The 20,181-nt window shown below is 40.4% G+C and overlaps 1 protein-coding gene across 2 annotated transcripts in view; it reads left to right on the top strand.

Moving 5' to 3' along the window:
* Positions 1-20,181, top strand: part of FLT1 (fms related tyrosine kinase 1) — a 195,665-nt gene that overhangs the window by 20,186 nt on the left and 155,298 nt on the right. For both annotated transcript variants that reach the window (XM_003913719.5, XM_009191695.4), the window contains exons 2-3: positions 7,410-7,506; positions 7,897-8,123. In XM_003913719.5, the coding sequence (XP_003913768.1) occupies positions 7,410-7,506; positions 7,897-8,123 (324 nt within the window). The remainder of the gene's footprint in view (positions 1-7,409; positions 7,507-7,896; positions 8,124-20,181) is intronic.

Below are 20,181 nucleotides of genomic sequence, written 5' to 3'. Positions count from 1 at the left end.
CTGTAAGAGACAATAATATTAAAGTAGATAATTCAGTGGTTTTCAGTCCATTCAAGAGTTGTGCAACCATCACCATTAATCTAATTTTAGAACATTTTCATCACCCCCAAAAGAAACCCCATGCTGATTATCAGTCACTCTCCATCCTCCTCCCACCAAGCCCTGGCAACCACTAACGTACCTTCCTGTCTCCAGCATTTGCCTGTTCTGAACATTTCATATAAATGGAATCATACAATATGTGGCCATTTGTGACTGACTTCTTTTACTTAGCACAATGATTTGTGGGGTTTGTGTGTGTGTGTGTGCGTGCGCGCGCGCGGGCATGCATGTGTGTGTGGTTATTTTGTTTTGTTTTGTTTTGTTTTTGAGACAGACTTTCTGTCGCCCAGGCTGGAGTGCAGTGGTGCAATCTCAGCTCACTGAAATCTCCTCCTCCAGGTTCAAGCAATTCTCATGCCTCAGCCTCCCGGGTAGCTGGGATTACAGGTGCATGCCACCACACCTGGTTAATTTTTGTATTTTTAGTAAAGACAGGATTTCACCATATTGGCGAAACTGGTCTCGAACTCCTGACCTCAGGATGCACCTGCCTCGGCCTCCTAAAGTGCTGGGATTACAGGTGTGTGCCACTATGCCTGGCTTGTTTTTGTTTTTTAACAATAAAACTAGAGGAACTTATTTTCTCATAATTCTGGAAGCTGGAAGTTTGAGATCAAGGAGATCAAGGTGCTGGCAGGTCTGGTTTCTCCTGAGACATCTCTCTGTGGCTAGCAGACAGCTGCTTTCTCCTTGTGTGCTTACGTGACTTTTTCTCTGTGCGCCAGCATAATGTTTTCAAAATCATCTATGTGGCAGCACATATCAGCATTTCTTTTTATTGCCAAATAATACTCCATTGTAAGGATCTGCCATATTTTATTTACCCATTCATCAGTTGATGGACATTGGATTCTCTTTCTTCCCTCCTTCCCTCCTTCCTTCCTTCCTTCCTTCCTTCCTTCCTTCCTTCCTTCCTTCCTTCCTTTCTTTCTTTCTCTTTCTTTCTCTCTCTCTCTCTCTCTCCCCCTCCCTCCCTCCCTCCTTCCTTCCTTCCCTCTTTCTTTTGATGGAGTCTCGCTCTGTCACCAGGCTGGAGTGCAATTACGCAGTCTTGGCTCACCGTAATCTCCGCCTCCCGGATTCAAGCCATTCTCCTGCCTCAGTCTCCTGAGTAGCTGGGACTACAGGCGCACACCACCATGTTCGGCTAATTTTTGTATTTTTAATAGAGATGGGGTTTCACCATGTTGGCCAAGCTGGTCTCGAACTCCTGACCTCAGGTGATCCACCCTCCTCTGCCTCCCAAAGTGCTGGGATTACAGGCGTGAGTCACCGTGCTGGGCCCGGGTTGTTTCTTTTTGGCTGTCATAGGTAATACTGCTGTGGACATTGTGTGAAAGTTTTTATGTGAACAGACGTTTTCATCTGTCTTGGGTAGATACCCAGGAGCGCAATTGTTGAGTCATGTGTTTAAATTATGATCAACTCTATGTTTAACAATTCAAGGAACTGCCATACTGTTTGCCAAAGTGGGTTGCACCATTTAAAAATCCTACCTGCAATGTAAGAAGGTTCCAATTTCTCCACATTCTCACCAACACTTGTTCTTATCTGTCTTTTTTTATTTAAGCTTTCCCAGTCGGCATGAAGTGGTGTCTCCCTGTGTTTTTTATTTGCATGTTACTGGTGACTAATGATGTCCTTTATCTTTTCATGGGCTTATTGGTCATTTATATATCTTCTTTGGGAAGGGGTCTATTCAGAGCCTTGGTTGATTTTTAAAATTGGGCTATTGTCTTTTTACCAACCGTAAGTCTTTTTAAAATGTGATTTCTAACTTACACATTGTTATCAATTACTGTGATCCCAGGATCAGAATTTTTAGCTGAAAAGGATCATAAAAACTGAAGTCTAACCTCCTGTGTTGACAGATGAAGAATCGGAGGCTTAATGTGACCTGCCCATGGCCACAACCAAACTCGCCAGTGGCAGAGCTAGGGAGATTAATGACTTACAATAAAAAAGGGGAAAACACAGATGTTTCATGATTTATATTCAAATAAAGCTCCTTTCTTACAGAGAATAACCCTAAGACTTCAGTAGAATAAGGGGCACCAAAGTGGCATCTGGTGGGAGAGAAACCAGGGAATTTGTCTTGAAGTTGGGTTCGACCAGCTAGAACACTGTTTATTTAGATTAGTAAAAATAGCAGTTTTCTAAACATACTCTTAGTCAGACTTTACATTGAGAGTCTTGAGTTTTAAAAGTGACCTCCAGGCTGTCTGGTTCATAATGACCTCTAGTGCGAGTTGGCTCTTTTAGTATCCATCATGGTAGCTCTGAAGAGCATTTGAAGAAGGGACCTCAATCATCTGGGCTTTGGATTTGGTTGCAAAATAAAGCCATCCTTTACTTGGATATGTATTCACCCTTCCCATTGAAGTCAAAGAAAAAAAAAATTCCATTTTGCCTAATGAAACTAAGGTGGGAAATTAAGTGTGGCATTTTAGAACAGTCTACATATAGGCCTTCTATGTGAGGTTTAGCATGTGGGAAAGGAGAGGGATTTGTGTCAAAGAGTCATAAAGTTCTGTTCCACCTGCCAGGTAATACAGAACAGAAAAACAACAAAGAAAATACTCCGATAAGATCAATATAGGCCGGGCGCGGTGGCTCACACCTGTAATCTCAGCACTTTGGGAGGCCAAGGCGGGCGGATCACAAGGTCAGGAGTTCGAGACCATCCTGCCTAACACGGTGAAACCCCGTCTCTACTAAAAATACAAGAAAATTAGCCGGGCATGGTGGCGGGCGCCTATAGTCCCAGCTACTCGGGAGGCTGAGGCAGGAGAATGGCATGAACCCGGGAGGCGGAGGTTGCGAGCAGAGATCGTGCCACTGCACTCCAGCCTGGGTGACAGAGCGAAACTCCGTCTCAAAAAGAAAAAAAAAGATCAATACAGAGTGTCTGTGTTCAAATAAGTCCACGTTCACATGTTGGTTTTTTAATTCTATTAGCTTACACTGCTTGACCTTAACAGTTTTTCTAACAAAGTAGCATGGGATAAAGCCCATTTTCGTGCTGTGTGTTGAGTTTTTTTTTGTTTTGTTTTATTTAAACATTAATTTTCCTGATGTAAGGAGATCTGTATGCCTCTTATGATTATATTGTAATTGACTTTGATGAAAACAGTAGTTCACAGAAGGGACAAGATCATTTATTGGGAGGACAAAAATCATTCTTTTAAATCAGATTTCTAGGCTGCCATGTGAAGCAGTGGAAAGTTCTGATCCCCATCTGAGCTTCATTGCTAAACTATAGCACTCCACCCTTGAAAGTGAAACAGCCTGTGGATTTATTATCTAAATGGGCAATATGACTCTGAGCTACTGAGACGACCAAGCTGAGTCCCCCATGCTGTGACTATGCACGTGTTTATGGACATGTACATACATATCTATCTTTATATAAATCATTAATAAGATGGGCAAGTGTCTAGCATGCAGTAGATGCTAAAGCAAATGTTGAATCTTTGTTACTCAGATAGGTATATGGACATTAAACTGCCTCAAAGAAATGTTTTAAGGTCTAATAATGTGAATTCAAAACATTTGAGAAATAAATATTTTCACTTTCTCTTTTTCTTATTCGTTTTCCTGTTAAACTATAATCTTGACACTTCCAATAACCTTTATGAGATTCTAGTTTCCTATTAACTGAAGGATAGTGATGTACTCAAAATCACCAGTTACTTGGAAATTTGTTTCCTTATCCTTCTGTTTTCCTTTGTTTTGGTTAACTATTTTTTATCTAGCTTCCTCATTCCAAGTGCAAAATTCACTGATATTACTGGAGACAAATTATGTAGCAACTTATTTTTTAGAATAACCCCATTTTTGTCAGTGTCTTTTAACCACTCAGTTATGTTGTCTTCTTCTGGTTGGGGGACAGCGTGGGGAGTGCAGACAGGAACAAGTAGAGGGCACACTGTTTAAGAGATCTTCTGTAAATAGAAGTTCTTGTCAGGCGCGATGGCTTACTCCTGTAATCCTAGCACTTTGGGAAGCCAAGGTGGGCGGATCACCTGAGATCAGGAGTTTGAGACCAGCCTGGCCAACATGACGAAACCCCGTCTCTACTAAAAACCTAAAAATTAGCTGGGTGTGGTGGCGCACGCCTGTAATCACAGCTGCTTGGAAGGCTAGGGCAGGAGAATCGCTTGAACCCGGGAGGCGGAGGCTGCAGTGAGCTGAGACTGTGCCATTGCACTCCAGCCTGGGTGACAAGAGCGAAACTCCATCTCAAAAATAAATAAATAAATAACTAGCACTTCTCTCAGCTGGGCTTTGGGTGGTTCTTTGAAGTTAGCGGTTTCCTCTCATGAGGGTCAGGAGTACTGGTGTTCTAGGTTGCTGATAAAGAAAGATTCATATGATCTGGAAACTGAGATGTAGGCAGTGGGATTTACTTCATGTCACAAACAGGGGAACTGCTTCTTTTCCTGGACGGGAGCGCTCAGCATCTCCAGACAGACCACAGAGAAAACTACAAGTAATGCCAGAATTTTCCACAGGAAGCTTCGATGGATCTTTTCCAGCACATGAACAATTGCTCAATTAAATCCCCAGAGTTCTACGCCGTAAAGAAGGGCAGAAACTCTTCTGGCGTAGTTTCTCAGGGCAGGTGTTATCCATTGCTGGCTGTGGCTTTAGAAAAGCCTGGCGTTTCCACAAATCCCTGATTTCAGGCTACATGTTGCCTCAAGAAACTCATAAAGATGAGTGAAAATATGTTCCTAGGTACCTGGAGGGGTTGACTTGATCTAGGAGGTTATCTGATAGATCAATGGGATCCATATGAAACAGGGATTTTAATTTAGTTAATATTCAGCAATTTTATTTAGGAGTACTTTGATACCAGGATAAAAGTTACTTTTAAGATATTAATTTCGGCTGGGCTCATGCCTGTAATCCCAATACTTTGGGGAGGCTGAGGCGGGTGGATCACCTGAGGTCAGGAGTTCAAGACCAGCCTGGCAAACATGACAAAACCCCATCTCTACTAAAAATACAAAAAATTAGCCACACTGATGACGCGCACCTGTAGTCCCAGCTACTCAGGAGGCTGAGGCACGAGAATCACTTGAACCTGGCAGGCGGAGGTTGCAGAGTAAGCCAAGATCGCACCAAGGCACTCGAGCCTGGGAGAAAAAGTGAAACTCTGTCTCAAAAATAAAATAAAAATTTAAAAGATATTAATTTATATCATCAGCAATACCAGAAAAGCACGTGTTAATTTAATATCTTTGAAATTATATACCCAGCAAAATGTTCTGACAGAAGCAGGGGAGGGGAAGTGATTCTCCTAGATGTCGGTGACAGTGGGCATCTGCCACGTGCCAGGCAGCAAGCCAGCCTCTTCCACAGCACAGCACCGAATGCACACACCCTGCCTGTGAGGTGGCTCACAGGCTTTCCATTTCCACTCATGAGGAGCCTGAGGAGCAGCAAATGAAGTGATGCCAAGGCCATGCAGTCAGTAGGTGGAAAAGCTAAGCCTCGGACGCAGATCTTCTAACTGAATCCAGCTTTCTTTGAGATAGTCAAACCCAAGAGAAACGCTGGAGAGCACTGCTGGGCATAACCAGGGTATTTGACACATGCATCTCATCTCACAGATCTGTGTGACCTAATGGTAAAGCCTGCATGACCATTCACTTCAAGCCTCTACCTTTGCTTCCCCTGTTTAAACTGATTTTTTAAAGTAAAACTATGCCCTGAGATTGATGTCAAATACTAAGTTTTTCTCCCTCCAAGAATCTCTTTCTTCTCTCCTGCTAACTTCTATTCCCGCCTAAGGAACGCTAATCCTGGGCCCCTCATCCCCTGCCTTTCGGAGGCATTGCAGCTGCCTGGGAAGACGGGAGGAGGAAGAGGCTGGTGAAGAAGAGGGAGAAGGAGAAGAGAGTGAGGGATGAGGGGAGGAAGGAGGCGAGAGAGATCCTTACTGATAGTATTCTGATTGGTCAATAAGAACTTCAAGGGAGGCTCAGCCTCTGTAGCACCTATAGTTCAAAAAATCATGAGGCTGTCTGTTAGGCTGTTCTTGCATTGCTGTAAAGAAGTATCTGAGGCTTGGTAATTTATTAAGACGTATAATTGACTCACAGTTCTCCAGGCTGTACAAGCATGGTGCTAGCATCTGCTCGCCGTCTGGTGAGGCCTCAGGGAGCCCTTACTCATGTCAAAGGCAAAACAGGAGCAGGTGTATCACATAGTGACGGCAGAAACAAGAGAAGCGGGCAGGTGCCACACACTTTTAAATAATCAGATCTAAACGACAGCACCATGCCATGCATGAGGGATCCACCTCGTGACCCAAACACCTCCCACCAGGCCGCACCTCCAGCACTGAGGATTATAATTCAACATCAGAACTGGAGGGTCAGACCCAAGCTATATCAGGCTGGGACTGTGAGAAATGGAAGGTCAGAGATTTCAAGGTCATCTAGTCCAATCTCTTTTTTACAGATAAGAGAGCTGAGATCTGGAAAGAGAGATGACTTGTCTAGGGTGACATAACTAGTCACTAAAATGGATGTCATTATTGCATCATGCAGAGATGTGTAGATTTTAAAGCACTTTCACCACCTCACTTCATTGCCTCACAACAGTCCTTTGTGAGATGTTTGTCGAATGTCACGTAAGCGTGCAAACAGTTCCCTTTTGACTGTACCACTATAGAGGGAACTCACAGATTATGTAAGACAAACCAAATGGCTTCTAAAACTGATTTCGATTCTAAAGTTAGTTTTCCAAATGAGGAAACTGGTTCAGAAAGGGAAATGATTGACCAAAAATATCATTGCTCAACTAATGATTGCACTAAGTCCAGAGCCCAGGAAAATTTCTGTACTTTTTATTCAGAAAAAAAGATGAGACAGGCCTACAGGACTAGATGAGCCACACTGGAAAAAGTTCAGTATTGAAAATATATTTTGGATGACACTGACATTTATTCTTGAAAGTTTTTACTAAGTTATTAGATATTTGAATATCATAACAAGTTATATATTCTAATATAATTGCATTGAACCTATATGAATCCATTAACATTTTACATAAATAGGCTTTTGGATGTTATTTAGGTCATTTGGTATAAAAGGATATATAATATTTATGAGCAAGGGTAGAGCTAGAAAAAATTGTGTTAAGAGAAATTTGTATTAGTGTATCTTTTGCTTATAAAGATGCAAGTACATTAAATATGTAAATAAATTAAAAATGAAAAACCTTTATGGAAAGATAACTAAAAAGAGGTTAGAAGGCAACTTATAAATAACACATTTTAAAAATTTGTTTTTCAGGATCTAGTTCAGGTTCAAAATTAAAAGGTCCTGAACTGAGTTTAAAAGGCACCCAGCACGTCACGCAAGCAGGCCAGTCACTGCATCTCCAATGCAGGTAAGTGACTGTGTTGGTTTGGGAATAATCTAGTCGCCATGCCTAAGGCACAATCATTCCCTGGCAGAGTAAAAAGGCAGGGACCTCAGTGATCTCCTGTGATCTGCAAAGTGCAAACCATACCCTCCAGCTTCCCATGAAAGGGGATTCATGGGGAAGGGAGAGCATTACTCACTCAGGGAAATGGGGGAAGGGATGCCCAGATAGTTCTGCGTCTTCATTCTGAGTATTGTTCTGCAGCTTTTCTGAATGTGTTGCTTTCCCGTAAAGAGGAAGATGACTACACTTAAGAGAGGACTTCCACTTCCTAATAAAATGAATACTTAGGAACTGGTGCTGAGCCCAGGGCCCAGCCATAAATACGTTTTGTTTTCTTATCTGTGATTGCAGGGGGGAAGCAGCCCATCAATGGTCTTTGCCTGAAACGGTGAGTAAGGAAAGCAAAAGGCTGAGCATAACTAAATCTGCCTGTGGAAGAAATGGCAAACAATTCTGCAGTACTTTGACCTTGAATGCAGCTCAAGCAAACCACACTGGCTTCTACAGCTGCAAATATCTAGCTGTACCTACTTCAAAGAAGAAGGAAACAGAATCTGCAATCTATATATTTATTAGTGGTAAGACTTCCATTTTCTACATTCTGTTTGCTGTTGCTTTGCAATGAGTCATAAATCTACCCTGGTCCATTGGAAGGATTGCTTTCCTAGTGAGTGTGAAAGAAACAGGTTAGGAAAGAGATTCCATCCTAGTTGTAGACACTTTCATGAATGTCAATTTTAACCAGAATTGTCAAGGCCTGGTCAGTCACTTGTGTGCTCCACAAAGAGAGAGACTGGTCTGTATAGGTGACCTCTGTACCCACAGCTCCTAGCACAGTATGTGGCCCATAGTTGGATGAATAAGTGAATAAAAGGATTTTAGTTCTATTCCTTAGTTATTGAGAAGCCCAAAATAGAATACATGATTTTTGTCATTTAACACAGCTGCATTCTCTTATATGTTGGAACTGTAAAATACTGTTGTTTCTACTAAATTAATAAACACAATGTTGCTGTTATCTTGAGTGTTATTTAACTGGTTCCAATGGACAGTGTTGTATTATTTCATGTTCACTGAGGAACTACTACAATGACATGAGAACTGGCACTGACCAGGATACAGTGCAAAGGGTAAAAATGAATCATGTTTGATTCATTCTTTATGGTACTCGTAAAAAAAATCATTTTCATTCATTCATAATTTTTATGATACTGTTTTTTCTTCCTTAGAGAATGAACAAATGAAGTAACATTCAAAGGGAAGAAATGCAAAATCTTTTAAGAAGTAGAAACTCACAGTAAAATCGGAACCCTGAGAAAGAATAATAAAAATGGCCTGTCACTTTCTTCTTCCTTGTTTAGTTCCAGTCAATTTTCACATCTTGAGGGGATTAAAGAAAAAGGCACACACACACAAACAAGGCTGTAGAGAACACGAAGCAATATTAGTAGGCATTTCAGACACAGAATCAGGTTTAAAAAAAAAACAAAAACAAAAGAAAACAACCAACCATCAACTTCAATAGCTAAATATACATTGTGGGTCTACCTTCTGGTGAGTTCAAGAACTGGGTCTTTGCATTGGAGGTAGTACAATAGAATTAATGTTTTAGTGAGGTAGTTTTTTTGGTTTTTTGTTTGCTTGTTTTGTTTTGTTTTGTTTTGTTTGAGATGGAGTCTAGCTCTCTCACCCAGGCTGGAGTGCAATGGCACGATCTCAGCTGACTACAACCTCCCCCTCCCAGGTTCAAGCAATTCTCCTGCCTCAGCCTCCCGAGTAGCTAGGATTACGGGAGTCTGCCACCACTCCCGGCTAATTTTTTTAGTTTTAGTAGAGACGGGGTTTCACCATGTTGGTCAGGCTGGTCTCGAACTCCTGACCTCAGGTGATCCACCTGCCTCAGCTTCCCAAAGTGTTGGGATTACAGGCATGAGCTACTGCACCTGGCCATGAGATTTTTTTTAATTTGTGAAATAAGGCAACTAGACAGTGTTTTCCCTGAGCATAACATGTACATATCCAGATTCAGGATTAGTCTTAGGAGACAGCAGAACAGTTGCCTGTTATTGACAGTAACCTCTTTGTAGCTGCCATCAGCCTGATTTTGACTGAGCCACTTTCATGTCCCCAATCCTCCAAATTCTGTTTTGACATTTTGCACTTGGTCAGCGGGTAGATAACTGTAAGGGACTAACCATCCAAGCAGTTTGCCATCAAGGGATGCAGTCAGCTCACTTCCACGTAGGAGTGGGAGGTAGGCCGGGGAACTTTGCTTGGGGAAGTCATCCCGCTTCTAAAGCAGGGATGAAAGGATGGCAGGCAGGAATAAGGAAGGGTGGAGAAGGTGCAGCATTAACAGCAGAGACTTTCAGAGAGGTACTTTTGCAGCTGAGGGGGAAAGAAAACATGCTTGATAGTGGTGGAAAAAGCCATATACTCAGCCATCTGTTCCCTTTCTCTAATTCCACATAGCATATTGCGTTCTTTCCGACATTTGTGGAGAAAGGAAAACACTGCAGTGAGTCACAGACTGCCCCTGTCTCTCTAGGGGAGAGGGAGAAAAATGTACTCATTCTAATATTTTCATAAAACTTTCTCCTATGGATTTATCAGTCTGACTTGCAAATTAAACACTTAAATGAATAAAAAGAAAACTATCTCTTTTTGTTTTCTAATAAACAGTGTTCAGCTATTTTCACCTTTAACTCCTCAACTATTCAATAGACACCATGGCTTTATGGAGCCAGGAAGTACAAGCCTCTCCACTCAGTCCCCTACTATCACAAAGGAGAGACACTGCTACTTAGAATTAGTTCCATTTCAACTACACAACAGAGCAGATCTGGCAAACAATCATGACTTTGAGTGTCAAATTCATTGTTCATCTAAGCCCTGGGATGGCACAGTCCATGTCTGTCCTGGTTACTTTTATCCGCAATGTGCCTCCCTGGTAGAGAGCCTTGCACATATTAAGAAATCAATAATACTTGCTAAAGGAATAAATGAATGGATTAACAGGTGCTGTGTGGAATACCATGTTAAAATTGACATTGAGGATAAATTCCAGGCTTAGTGGGAAAAAGTGCCATGATTGATTATTGATGTCTTGTGTAAGACTGTGGGGGAGCAGTGGCCATTAGGTCATGTATTTATCGTGTCTGCCTTCCTGTAATAGTCCACAACCATTCGCAGAAAATTACAAGTTCCAATATCATAAAACACTTGCATAATTTGCTGGACATCAGGAAATTATCTATCACAAAGATTGTTTTTGGATAAGGAAGGATTGTGAAATGCATTGTATTTCATAGGTTATTATGGAATACACACATATATATACAAACATATACTGTGAATATTATATGAGCTCATTGGAAAAATTGGTATGATAATATTATGAGACTACTATTTTTAAATAGCACTGATACTAAAAGATGTTGGAATCAATAATGGTAACCATAGAAGAGCCTTCTGAATCTTGTTTGCTAATTGATTTAATCAGCAAATATTTAGGAAACAGTTACTATGGGCCTGTAACTGTACTTCTGTGAATAGTAACACCTATTTTGTTATTTGTTTCCTGGTAGGGTGATATTGTTCTCATAATCACACCTTGTTAAAGTCCAAGATAACTGTGATATAATCCATTAAACAATCATAACTTTTCCGTGGAGCCTAGTATTTTATATATCTCTCTTTTCATTATTTTATTAACTCTCTGAGAAAATTTGATCTTCTGCTTCCATTGTTACTGAACACTTCCATGATAGGTTTATTTTAGTTCAGGAGCACAAAACTTATCTCTGATGACTCAGAGCATTGTCTCTGGCACTAATAAAACTCCAACCATTTCCTAATACACAGCTGTGATTATTCGCCAGATATTAGCTTGGTTATCATGTATTTATTATTGTTGAATATTTACTTTAGAATATGTTTGCGGGATTTCAGCCCCGATAAGCATCTGCAGATTATTGGGATTTTATTTTATTTTTCTCCGAGGATGAGTAACCGCATTTAGACACGTCTTTTGAAAAGGTAGATTTGTAGTCTAACAGCGTTTTAAGAAAAAGAATCAGGAGTGCAGCTCTGTCTACATATCATGAAATCCAGCATGCAAATTATGAACAAACTGTTACTTAGGCATTATTGACTGCCTGCTGCGTAACAGGCACCGTTCCCACCTGAGCACTGATTAGGATGTAACCTCTGATATGTAATGCTCAGAAAAATCAATATCAGCACTTTGTCATTCCAGCTTGTGTAAACCCACCAAACCTCTAGCATAATGTAGTAAATCAGTTTAAGCACCCAAGGAATTATATTTAACTACTTTACTTAATTACCGAATTATCTAGTAAATTTAAGTTTCCACCAATATAATAATTTCTTATATTTATTTATTTTCACTTAAACAAATGGTTTCATTTACTTTATGCCATTTAATGCTCACAACCATCCAATGAAGCATCATTCTCTTCATTTTACAAGCGAAGGACCAAGAATCCACTTCACATCAGGGCTCTGTGGGGAGTCATGGGAAAGTGCTAGCACTGGAATAAGGTGGTCAGCTTTTCCCTTCACATTCTCAGTGGCAGGAGGAGATCGGAAGGGGCAAGACTGAGGCAGGAAGACCAGATAGGGGCCTGCTCTGTGCATCAAAGCAGGTGGAAGGCGGTGTCCCGAGTTCACTTTGGTTGTGGTGGGGAAGGAGAGTTAATAGAATTGGGGGATTCATTGGCTATGGTTATCAGAGGTTTAGTGGCTGAGGGAAAGAGGGGAATCAGTGTGACACTCAGAATCCTGGAAGGGGCCACTTGGTCCCACAGCCAGGTGGAGCTTTGCCACACTAAATTACATTGATGCAAAGGCACCATCATTATCATCATCCTCTCTGGATATACCCTTGGTATGGCTTTTGAATCATAATAGTGGGAAATATGGTATACATTTGTAAAAATTGCTTTCTTAAAAATGAATTGAATATAGCTACAAAATACCAGGTCATAAACAAAAAGTTGAAATGGAACTAATTACAAAGCACCTCCTAATTACAACAGAATACAATTCTTCTACCAATTTCTAGAAGAATATTAATGTTGGGGCTATTTAGGAGAACCTCATCCCCTTGGAGAGAAAAAGGAGCACTTTTGCACTTCTTTTCTGACACTCTGGTCTACACAGGAAATTGGCTCTAGGTCAGCCTTTTCTCACAGTTAGAAGATTTCATTGAAAATATTATTGTAATGTGTTACTTATGACTGTAAAGTAAGAAAACTGACCAGACAAGTTTTTTAATGGCATCTCCAAAGTGTTTAAGACTTGTCAATATCTTTAATTTAGTTAGCAAGACCTTAAACTCAGGGTGTTGAGCTCCCAACACCCCACACCGTGAGGTTAGTTTATCTCTCTCTCACTAGCCGTAAGCTTCTAGGGTCTATTTAAACATAATATCTCCTCTTGAAAAATTATAATCGAAAAGCAAAAATGATGGGGGTGGGTGGATCCCTTCTAGTTCATCCCTGTAAAAGAAACTCATCTCTTCTCTTCTGCTTCTCTTTACTTGATTGTTTTCCTCTCTGACTCTATTAAAGTCAATGGGTTGGAGCATTTTTACAACAAATTTTTCCACAGTTGATTTCCCCATATGCATAAAACTCATGAGATTTGCATAGCAGCATAATTTGAGGTAGAAACATTATCGGATGCATTGGGAATATAACTGAAAGCAGTAGAATTTCTAACAACTTAGATGTTCTGGGAAAGAATAATAATTATGCTTTTATATAAACGTGTTTAGTGGGGGGAAAATAAAAAGCTCTACCTGGCTATGAAACCTTGAGCGAGTAGAAATCCTACCAGTGCAGATATTCTGATTCTTTTTTTATTTTTATTTTTACTTTTATTTTTAATTTTTTTGAGACAGAGTCTTGCTGTCTCACCCAGGCTGGAGTGCAGTGGCGATTCTGAGGAGGATGCAATGAACTCATTTGTACTGAACTTCAGTTTACCTTAAGAGCTTTTACTTAATTATCTCTGAGAAAAAGGGAGTTGGTATTTCTTCCATGTTATATATGAGAAAACAGCCTCAATTACTTGCACGAGCTAGACAGCGCTCATACATTGAGAAGCCAGGATGAGGATCCAGCTAGGTTAGGGCTATTCCCTCTGCACTGGAGTTGTAGCTCTTGACATCAAACTATGAATGAGTTGTTGTTTTAATTGTTAAGAACATAGATTATATAGTTATTAAAAATTTTTAACCTCGAATTTAATTTTTTTCTTTTGAGGAAAAATTTACTAAGTTGAGCAGGGCTTTTTAAAATGTGCCTCCAAATTCATTAATGGGCTAGGGAATCAAATGAATGGGTTGCAACCTGCATTAAAAAAAAAAAAAAAAAAAGCTGGGAGCTGGGGCATCCACCTGTAGTCTCAGCTATTTAGGAGGCTGGGGCAAGAGGATCACTTGAGCCCAGGATTTGAGGCTGCAGTGAGCTGTGATTGCACCTGTGAATGGCCACTGTACTCCAGCCTGGACAACATAGTGAGACTCTGTCTCAAAACAGAAAAACCAACCCAGGATAGAAAAGAAAATATCCAAGTAAATTGCAAAGAGTAAGGGTAAGTGTTGTTTAGTAAAACTATTTTTGTTTCAATTTTATACACGCATATATCCATTTTACCTGCATAAATGTAGGTGTGTGTGTGTTTGTGTGTGTGTGTGTGTGTGTTTAATGGGTCTGACATAAAATGTATTTCTTATTATGAAAGTTAGCATAATAAGTTTAAAAATTACCAGGATAGGCCATAGCTATTATTTAGGTAAGCAGTGCCAATTGTAAGCACTGTGATTTTTTTGGGGGGGTGGGGGTGTGGAGGGGCACACCAGTACTGAAACAGAGGCCTGGAGAAAACGTGGCTGTGGAAAGAAGCCCTCTCCTTTAGCTGATCTGGGTCCACTGCTTTTGGTGGCTCTGTGCAATCCACTCATTTCATTCCTGAACTTAGTTTTCCCACTCAGAGCCTCGGCCCAGGAGTTTCCACCGGCAGGAATCGGTCTGCAGATGTTGATTACATACCTACTCCACACAAGGCCCTGTTGTTTGTTGTGTGGGAGACATAAAAAGCAAAGTCACAGAATCCTGTAATTGTGAAGTCCCTCAGTTACTTTCTAGGACCATGGCTCACAGATTTGTGAGTATTTTTTAAAGCACGAGTTTTATTTTTTAAAGAATAACTATTGTTCCCAAGTGGGTCTCTAAGGAGTGAAGAGGGCTCTGTTAATAGCCCCTAATGGGGAGCGCTATTCTTGTTCTTTGAGGCGTGGCTGTTGCTCCAACACTGCCTGCCTTTAGATCCCTTCCCAGATCTGACACAATTTGGCACACACAGGAGGCTCAGCCAACACTGCCCAGCTGGGTGATGGTTGGGCAGATGGTGTTTGTTGCCCAATCTGCCAGACTGGTATGGCAAGTCCAATAAACATCTCCATGGAACCAGCAGGGACATCAACAGAGTAGCAATCTGCAGGCTTTATCGCCTAGCCTCGCTGCCTCCACTTTCCCCCTGTGGGGATCAGAAGGACCCTTGTAAGGTGGGAATGCACCAGGAACGTGGTCCCTTCATCCCCAGACCAAAAGGAGGTGTTCATGCTTTCATGCAGGTCAGCACTGTGATGGGCAGAGAGCAGCACATGGCTGAACAGATTGCCAAAGCTTCAAAAATATGTCAATGGAATCACTCTCATAATTTCATGAGATAAACTTTAAAAAGAAAGTATTGTTTCTATTCATCAAAATTCTCCTCCAAGGGAAAATAAGCAAAAACAGTTTACATTTTGCAGGAAGAAAACAAGAAAGCTCCCAAAATAAAACCCAAACTCATAGTCACATTAGTTGGTTGAATTTTTTAGGCATAGATTTCTTAGGAAATCTATGACATTATCTAATGTTGCTTGGTTAATGTCTAGAGTCTTCTCTGGTTTTAAATTTCTGTTTTCCACATGGCCTCATTCTCTCCTCCCCCTGCCCATGCAAAGAGCTTCCCTCCCTTACTCATCTCACCTCTATCCTTAACATGTGGTTCCTTCCATGTATTTTCTGAAATGTGTGTTTCTTCTACCACTAATATTCCAGTAGGAACTGGTTTCCAAAGTTTTGATCAGGAATTGTCTAGGGTTCCTACCATAGAGTCACTTGAGTCCCTGCATTGCCAGGAGGCCACAAATGCAGACAGGTTGGGTGATGGATCCTGTTTTTCCTCTCACATCCCTACTGGATGCATTTGCTCAGGAGACTGGCGAACATGTTGGGGTAAACAAAGGTGGGACTCTCAGTCTCTGGATGACATGTCTGGAAACCCAAGTGAGATTCCTAGAATGGCAGCAACCCGAGACTGATGTGCATCTGCAGAATTGTCCTTCAAATTCTCTAAAGAACTCCTAGGAATTTTCTGGCCCATCTGCACACATCTTCATCAAAAACCTAGTACAAGGTCAAGTTTTGCTGGATTTATTTTTTCATTTTGATGAAGATGTGAAAGAGGGGAAACAGATATTTCTAGGGTTTAAAATACACACTGTTGATGATGTTGTTTGCAATCGCAGATTTTTTCTTGGGAATTAGACCCCTCTACATCTTGACTGTGCACTCCCTCTAGGGCTGAAGTATGAAGGAGATTATTCATTCTATCTATCACTGGCAGACAGCTGATTAGGACCACATGGCGAGAGTTTAGAGAGCAGTAACTTAACTCTTAACCATTTTCTTTTCCAGCTATGTGAAAATTGGATGGAAGACATTCTTGATATCTTTAAGCCCTGCCATGTCACATTTTCCTTCTAAAAACATTTCTGTCAATAAACACCAAGGAAGTTTGACCACAGAAGACCCTGACATGTGATTGGGACAGAAGCCACTCATGTTGGTAGACTTGTTGGCAGTCAGGAACAAATGCATCTTCTCTCCTTGGCCTCTGCCCCAGACCATGTATTCTCCTAGGATGTCCTAGGAATTTCATCCTTATCACTTGGTGTGTGGACATGTAAAATGTTCAGGCCATTCCCTCAGAGAGAAAACAATTTCTGGGGCTCTCTAAAATCCATACCAGAAAAAAATTTCACATGCCATCTCTCTAGAGCCACATTGCTAAGATTTACTAGCAACAATGCAGTTATACATTGTCAGGCATTTAGTAGAACTATATAAGTACTCAAAAAGAATCAGAATGAACATAGTCCTGAATAAGCTACTTGGACACAACTTAAGACTTTGAAAAGTTGATGACTGTGGTGGAATTACAAAATCTAAAGATGGGCTGGGTGTCGTGGCCCATGCCTGTAATCCCAGTACTTTGGGAGGCTGAAGTGGGCAGATGACTTGGGGTCAGGAGTTCCAGATCAGCCTGACTGACATGGTGAAACCCCATCTCTACTAAAAGTACAAAAAAATTAGCTGGGTGTGGTGGCGCATGTGTATAGTTCCAGCTACTCGGGAGGCTAAGGCAGGAGAATCGCTTGAACCTAGGAGGTAGAGGTTGCAGTGAGCCAAGATTGCGCCACTGCCCTCCAGCCTGGGTGACAGAGCAAGGCTCCGTCTCAAAAAAAAAAAAAGAAGAAAAGAAAAGAAATCTAAAGATGGTAATGAAGTCCAAAGGCAATAAAACCAACCATATTCTCTCATTTTTTCCCCTATAATCAAGAAGTGTGAAAAACAATGGATCAAAACTTTATGGTTTTAAGGATTTTTAAAAATCTCCCTCAAGTGATCTTTTAAGAAAAATAAGCAAGGGACTTTTTCAGAAGAAATCCCCTTAAGCTGAAAAGGCTTTACGTTTCTGGCATTTCATAACTTTAACAATGATAATGAAATGCTTGCCTTGCTTGGAGATGAGGAGGTGATCTGTTTTTATCTTTATGGTCCTTCCAGTTCTAATATTCTACAGTTTTTCCTTTAACTATTTAAAATATTTGTTGTGTGTCATTTGATGTATTTTTGCTGAATTCTGTTGGCTAGCTGATTGTGTTGTTCAAAATAGGTAGCTTACTAAAGCAGTAAACACCCCTCCCTTCCTTCCTTCCTTCATCAAATATCAATTAATAAGCTACAGTTGAAACAACATGATCCAGGCTTCAGACTGGTTTCAAATCCCTGTTCGGATACTCACTAGTTCTTTGACTTTGGACAAATTACTTAATAAGGAGAATGGTTAACATTTAGGTGGATCTTAATCCATGCTGGGTGCCATCCTAAGCACTTTGCATTCGTTAACAGATTTTATCCTCACAACAATCCTGTGAAGTAGGGCTCTCATTTTAAAAATTAGATGTGTGTGCGTGTATGTGTGTGTATGATTTTTTTTTTTTTCCTGGAGCAGTTTCAGGTTGACAGCAAAATTGAAAGGAAGGTACAGAGATTTCCTAAATACCCCTTGTCCCCACATACGTAGTCTTCATTATCAACATTCCCCACCAGAGTGGCACTTTTGTTTCAGTTAATGAACCTACAGTGAGACATCATAATCACCCAAGTACAAAGTTTACATGAGGGTTCACCCTTGGTGTTGGACATTCTGTGGGTTTGGAGAAACATACAATGACATGTATCCACTTACAGTACCATACAGAGTATTTTCACTGCCTGAAAATCCTCTGTGCTCTACTAAGTCATCCTTTCCTTCATCCCAACCCCTGGCAAACACCTATCCTTATCTTCTTTTTTTTAATTTGAGATGGAGTCTCATCCTGTTGCCCAGGCTGGAATGCAATGGCACAATCTCACCTCACTGCAACCTCCGCCTCCTGGGTTCAAACGGTTCTTCTGCCTCAGCCTCCCAAGTAGCTGGGATTACAGGTGCCCGCCAACATACCCAGCTAATTTTTGTATTTTTAGTAGAGACGGGGTTTCACCATGTTGGCCAGGCTTGTCTTCAGCTCCTGACCTTGTGATCCACCGGCCTCGGCCTCCCAAAGTGCTGAGATAACAGGTGTGAGCCACCGCGCCCGGCCGGCAAACACTTATCTTTCTTACTGTTTGCATAGTTTTGCCTTTTCCAGAATTCATGTAGTTGGAATCATACAGTTATGTAGCCTTTTCAGATTGGCTTCTTTCATTTAGTAATATGCATTTAAAGTTCCTCTATGTCTTTCCATGGCTTAATATCTAATTTCTTTTTATTGCTGAATAATATTCCATCATATAAATATTTTTATATTCATAGTTTATATATTTTTATATTCATTATATAATTATGTTCATAGTTTATTTACCCATTCACCTACCAAAGGACATCTTGACTGCTTCCAAGTTTTAGCAATAATGAATAAAGCTGCTGTAAACATCCCTGTGCAGGTTTTGTGTGGATCTGATTCTTCAGATCCTTTGGGCAAATACCAAGGAGCATGATTGCTCAATTTTAGGGCAGCTGAATGGCTAGTTTTGTAAGAAACTGCCAAACCATCTTCCAAAGTGGCTGTCTCATGTTGCATTCCCACCAGTAGCAAATGACAATTCCTATCACTCTGCCTCCTTGCCAACATGTGCTGTTGGCAGTGTTTTGGATTTTGGCTGCTCTAATAAGTAGGTAATGGTTTCTCATTGTTATTTTAGTATGCATTTTCCCAATGACATGAAGTGGAGCACCTTTTCATATGCTTATTTGTGGTCTGTATGTCTTCTTTGGTGAAATGACCCATTTTAAACAGGGTTGTTTGTTTTCTTACTGATGAGTTTTAAGAATTCTTTGTATGTTTTGGAAAACAATTCTTTTTAGCTGTATCTTTTGCAAATATTTTCTCCCAATCTGTGCCCTGCCTTATTCTCTTGATGTTGTCATTTGCAGAGCAGGAGTTTTTAATTTTAATGAAATCCAGCTTATCAATTCTTTTGTAGATCATGCCTTTAGTGTTGCATCTAAAAAGCTATTGTCATACCGAAGTTCATCTAGGTTTTCTCTGGTTATATTCTAGGAGTTTTATAGTTTTGCATTTTACATTTAGGTCTCTATGATCCATTTTGACTTGATTTTTCTAAAGAGTGTAAGGTCTAGACTCATTTTTTGTTTGTTTGTATGCAGATGTCCAGTTTTTCAGCACCATTTATTGACAAGATGATTTTTGCTCCTTTGTCAAAGATCAGTTGACTGTATTTATGTGAGCCTATTTCTGGGCTCTATATTCTGTTCCACTGACCTACTTGTATATTTTTTTGCCAATATCACGCTGTCTTGATTACTATAGCTTTGTAGTAAGTCTTGAAGTTAGGTAGTGTCAACCACAAAGTAACTTCTGGGATTTTGATTGGGATTGCATTGAATCTGCAGATCAAGTTGGGAAGAACTGACATTTTAACAATATTGAATCTTTTTATCCGAGATGAAATATCTCTCCATTTATTTAGTTCTTCTTCAGTTTTGTTCATCATAGTTTTGTAGTTTTCATCATATGTACAGATTCTTATACATATTTTGATAGATTTATGTCTAGGTATTTCATTTTTGGGGGTGCTAATGCAAATGGTATTGTGTTTTTCATTTCAATTCTACTTGTTTTCATTGCTGGTATATAGGAAAGCAACTGACTTTTGAATTTAACTTTGTGTCCTGCAAGCTTGCTATAATCTCTTACTAGTTCTAGGGGTA

This window comes from Papio anubis, chromosome 15, assembly GCF_008728515.1.
Source record: "Papio anubis isolate 15944 chromosome 15, Panubis1.0, whole genome shotgun sequence".
In the NCBI taxonomy this organism is placed as follows: domain Eukaryota; kingdom Metazoa; phylum Chordata; class Mammalia; order Primates; family Cercopithecidae; genus Papio; species Papio anubis.
The sequence above is the reverse complement of the archived record's forward strand: the minus strand, read 5'-3'. Positions and strand labels throughout refer to the sequence as shown.